The 5,157-nt window shown below is 41.6% G+C and overlaps 1 protein-coding gene across 1 annotated transcript; it reads right to left on the minus strand.

Moving 5' to 3' along the window:
• Positions 1 to 84: 84 nt before the first annotated feature.
• LOC136428588 (platelet-derived growth factor subunit A-like) lies at positions 85 to 4,070 on the minus strand. The gene is made up of 5 exons (XM_066418211.1): positions 3,686 to 4,070; positions 2,909 to 3,017; positions 1,812 to 2,129; positions 1,220 to 1,404; positions 85 to 979 (listed from the first exon to the last, which is right to left on the minus strand). The coding sequence occupies exons 2-5, from the start codon at positions 2,966 to 2,968 to the stop codon at positions 853 to 855; spliced, it is 690 nt and encodes a 229-aa protein (XP_066274308.1). The 5' UTR covers positions 2,969 to 3,017; positions 3,686 to 4,070; the 3' UTR covers positions 85 to 852.
• Positions 4,071 to 5,157: the final 1,087 nt, after the last annotated feature.

Here is a 5,157-nt window from a genome sequence, read left to right on the forward strand (position 1 = left end):
CTCCTTTTTTTGTTTGCTCCTGATTGTCTTTTGTGTCTCTCGTCCCTTATTATATCTGGTGACAGCGTTAACAGGCCTAGGATATTCGGCACCATAGAGTTTATTCACACAATCAAATGTCACATATGAAATGTCACGTCATTTGGCCTAACTATAACAGTGTGGTACAGTGTTGGATAAATTGGCAGAAGAAGAAGAAGAATAGCGAACATTATATAACGTTACACGTTACATGTATACCCAGGTTGGGCTTCCAGTTATAAATTCGGAGTTTCAAGTCAATTCATCGATCCGAACTGATGTAAATCGAAATTGTAGACTTAGATTCATGTCACTTTGTAACGTTGACTCTGAAACTCTGGATTTATAGATGGGAGCCCAACCTAAACATAATCATAGCAAAACATTTGAAATTCGTGGGGATGGACTTGTAGTCATTCGTTATTCTCCAAGCAGATGTTTCGTTCGGGGGGCTAGGAGTCGCCGCGATTTTATTGTCTGCCTCCCTTCACGTCAAGGATCGAGAATAGTACTTTTTTATTAAACAACTGAAGAATACACAGGACACAGAGGTGATGCACTCTAGCAGTAGCTAATATCAAACATCACCTCTGAAAATAAAGATTACAAATGTCATAGACAAATACAATAACAAGCCCAAAATTGTATTATTGCAATCAGAAAAAATATCGGATGAACCCCTTAATAACAAATGAATGAGGGCTTGATGAGACAGACTGTCAAGATCAAAGATGGGGGCCAAAAGGTTCTGTAGGTTGCCAAGGAGGTTTAGTCTTTGCTGATAGTAGATAGGGCAGAGACCGTTCGGATGGGACTGATACTGTTCCCTCTTCACCGACGTCCCAAACTACCGAAGAGTGCTCTTCCGTCCAGTCGGCACTGACAGGAGTCTACGTCAAGCTTCCACCCTGATGAGCACTGGCGGTTGCAGTCGTCTGACACTGCGCCAAATGCGCACCTGTAGATCAGAAGTCAACAGCCTGTTATACATAATAGGCACGCCAGAGGGCACTGATGTTTCGAATATCTGTTCACTAGCTATAGGGACATAAACAGTGGATGTACGTCTGAAACGGTCGGTATGAATTCTGAATATTACTGTTATACTGGTACCTGTGACGGAATATGTAGCTTTTAGAATTACATGGATGAGTTGCAAATATGTTAAGAAGGAACCACACAATGTAGTTCTACCCACCCTCGACGACGGCGGCACACACACTCACAAGTGTTGTCGTCGAAAAAATGGGTTCTCAGGTCACACAGGTGTTTATTCTTGCAGACGCATGCGCACTGGTCGTGGCGTTCAACTTGGACTTGGTCAAACACGTTGTTGAAAGGCTGCGAGGTCGGATTTCCGGGCTCGTAGAACAGCTTCAAGATCTGTTGGGTTAAGAGAGTTGTAAGAAATCATCTAGTGCTGATAGATATTGAGTATGAAAATGAACACCAAATTTGCATAACTGATTGCAAAACACCATCATTCCACAATGGTAAATGATGGGGAGTTAAGTAAATGTGGACATTATCAGACATAAAGTAACTGACATAATTCATACAAATAAGGTCCTTATTTGCATAATAAATGGCAAACTCGAAAAGGCTAACATCAGTCGGTGAAGGTATGAGGTCGTGGAAATCTAGTTGACCATTAAACACACAAATGTGTGCTTGAACTGCAGTCCAGTGAAATGCAAATCAAGGACACCACCATAGCGGTCAGCATCGTAGTCTGTTTCAATAAAATAGACAGCGAGTGAAAACGCGAAATGTTCTCCCGTGATGCTTACCGAAAACACCTGTGAACTTGACCTGGAAGCTTGGCACTCGTACAGGTCGCTGTTACAGCAGCCCCCACACCGGGCCACGGAGACACAGGACGGCCACAGGACTACGTTAGGCTCGGCGTCCACCGGCACTGGAACCGGCATCTCCCGGGGGATACACGGCGGAGGTCCCGTTAGCGAGAACCGGTCATCCTCGGCGGTAAAGATGTCCAGGTTGAAGGCACTCTTCAGCTCCTCATAGCTGGTGACGTTGCGCAAAAGCCGTTTAATTTCGACTGGTATCTCGGACTTTAGAGGTCGCTCCTCCTGGTCAGGCGCCCTCTGTCGGGATTGGAAGATTTTGCAATGAGACCGTTTGTCATGATAGTGTGCAAAACAGACACAGCAGAAGAATGTCAACAAATTAAAACGGCAATTCTAGTTTCTTTCAAGTTCTGCCTTATTGGTAGGGTAACACACATTCACTAAATGCTATGCTTTATATTCTTGTTTTATTCAATGAGGACTCAGTATATTGTGAACCATGATTTACCACGAACATACCTAATAAACTTTGTAAAGAAAATCAAAGTTAGATTATCATTGAATGTAGAGGAATTTTCAAGACTTTGTACATGCTCGCCACTGGTCCAACTATGTTATTTGTTGTCCTATTGCCTTATGATGATATACAGTGTATGATTCTAGCAATGTATCAATGTATCATTGTTGTATACATGCATGACTGACAACTTAAAAAGGCCACTTGTACCTACGTAAATCACCCCCCCTTTTACAATATGCTGCCTAAAAAATCAATTCCGTAAATTATTTTGTCCAAACAAACAAACAAAGAAACAAAGAATCAATCAATCAATCAACTAAACTAACGATTAATGAAAAAGTGACAATACAAATTTCATAACAAGTCAGTAAATGATTCAGGGATTGGTTAAGGAGATTATATAACCTCCTTGGATTGGTCGAGATGGGTCAGGTGATGGTTTAAAAATGGCCTACACACGACGTCGCTAATCATCATGGCAGCGCACATTGGTCCGATGGTAGAACAGGACAGTGTTCAAAACAAACACCCACACACTCAACCGGTGTCATCTTACCTGAGTTGCACCGAGCACTACCAGACTACAGAAGAGGGTGAGGGAGGTGAAGACAGACATGTCGTCGGAAACTAGTCTAAGCACTTCTCAACTGGACGTTGCCACTGATCTGGAAAAAAATAGATAACAATCAAAGAATTCAGTAGGCATATCCCGATAATGATAATGATGAAAACGTTAATTGCTCAACAATCGTATGTGATACAACGTATCGCAAATTAACGTTGTGTCGCAATTTGGAAACTAATCAACAAAAAACTTAAGTATGTAGTTAACTATATTTACATTTCATATGATTTTTGTTATCATGATTTATGCACTTTGTTTTGATGACGTCACGAACATAAGCTATGAGCTTGAGTGTGTTGTCATCACGTCTTGACGTCGTCAGTAAATGTGCACGGGCATACATGTAGGGGGCCCATAACCCTTGCCAAACTCAGTCGTGAAGAGAAAGAGGAACAAAACACCAACACCCACATCCGTTTGTTGGGTCGTCCCGTAGGTCAGTTACAAATGACGTAATCCGCACAGCAAAACGTGGTCTGAGGGACGGTCCAGGAAATTTAGTGCAATGAAAAAGCGGAAAAATTGCGACGGTATATTTCGTATAAAGGTTGGCAGGGAAATTGTCAACCTACACGGTATGTTGGCTTTGTTGAAGTTTCTGTAAAAAATACTTATCCATCATACTCCCAAAAAACGCCAAGCACAACATTTTGTGAGATAAACCCTTCTTGCTGTGACTTTTAAAAGTAAAATGATATATCAACCCACCCGGACAGCTTTCGTCTACACAGTTGGGACGATAAGGTTTCCAGCGCTCGGCACTTCAGTCTTGCTGGCCGTGGATCCACTGTTCATATGTCCGACCAAGACTTGGACGAGCTATTTATACAAAACAGCGACACCGGAAGTGGAGAAATCCCTTCCTTGTTTCTTGGAAGAGTCACCTGGTGTTGAGGTGACAGTAGGGCGATAATTGGTGCCAGTTCTGAAGTGATCTCAGTACGCGAACGTGCCAGTAACCACGTTCCAGTTCCCGTTCAGAGCTTTCGTCTGTGCCTGTTCTATCCTTGGATGAAATCCAAAGACTTCTTTCTCTACTGTTTTTCCTTCCTTCTACTGACGATGGCACCGGATGGTGACGTATTGGTGTTTAAAATAGGGGCCCGGTGTTCTGAAATGTTTTGTCCGGCTGAAAGAATCGGCCCGGGTACCTATCGCATGGCGTGCCAACGGGAAGTGGGCTTGAATCCAAAAGTGCGAAGGCCCACAGTCACACGTTGCGGCTACTCGTAATTCGTCATAGACTGAGCTAAACCTACGTCACATTACCAGACTTAATAATCAATATCTTAATTACAAAGAGTAATTGTCATAATACAAGGCACAGTTCACTTGACCGTACTAACTTAAATAAGCAAGATTAGTATTACTTCCTCGTGGTTTCTAATAATCGGTCTGCCCTTCTAAAAATCGCTACGTTGCCCTATAACGTCTTATCAAACTTGTTCTTTTGCTATAACATGGTCGAGGTAAACTTGTGTCATACCATCAACATTTTTATTCATAACATTGACAACTCCATCAAATATATTGTAGGGGGGCGATTCTTTCAGGTGAACCAAATCTTTCAGAACGCTTGAAAGAATCGGTTCGCCCTTCTGAACATGGACATGCACTATTTATCTCCTGGACATGTTGTGGTCTTGACATTTAGATGGCAGATAGCTTTTGACGTAAGTACAAAGTGAGGCACGTTTGGGCCTCCTAATATTAAATTTTGAAACTGCAAGGGAGTTTTGTCAAAATGTTCCAAAGAGGATAACTGAAGAAAGGAAAGACTGAATTCCATCATATTAGGCAGGTAGGTAGGTAGCTTAGACAGACATGTATATTATACAAATAAGGACTTAATTTGCATAATCAATTAGGGAATTCTATAATTCCACTGTTTCCCATAACCTGACGTCAATGAATTTAACGCATCTAATGTACGCGGGCAGGTGGAACATAAACAGATGTAAAACATGTAAATGAGGAAGTCATTTGCATAATTAATAAAAAAAATGGCAAAATGATAGGAATTTATACTTGTAACGTGTTTAAGTTAGTTGTGGGTGAACATCACCATGCATAGATTAACATGTAATTGTGTAAGTCATTTACATAAAATCTACAAATTTTCTAAACATTTCATGGAGGTATGAGGTCGCCGAACTCTATATGGCTAATTCTTCCTTGTA

Source organism: Branchiostoma lanceolatum, chromosome 2 (assembly GCF_035083965.1).
Source record: "Branchiostoma lanceolatum isolate klBraLanc5 chromosome 2, klBraLanc5.hap2, whole genome shotgun sequence".
In the NCBI taxonomy this organism is placed as follows: Eukaryota; Metazoa; Chordata; class Leptocardii; order Amphioxiformes; family Branchiostomatidae; genus Branchiostoma; species Branchiostoma lanceolatum.

Coding starts and splice junctions, on each gene's coding strand:
- LOC136428588 (XM_066418211.1), bottom strand. CDS start 2,968: ATGTCTGTCTTCACCTCCCTCACCCTCTTCTGTAGTCTGGTAGTGCTC. Junction 1,405..1,811: donor CAAGTTCACAGGTGTTTTCG/GTAAGCATCACG, acceptor TTAACCCAACAG/ATCTTGAAGCTGTTCTACGA. Junction 980..1,219: donor GTGTGCCGCCGTCGTCGAGG/GTGGGTAGAACT, acceptor TCTGATCTACAG/GTGCGCATTTGGCGCAGTGT.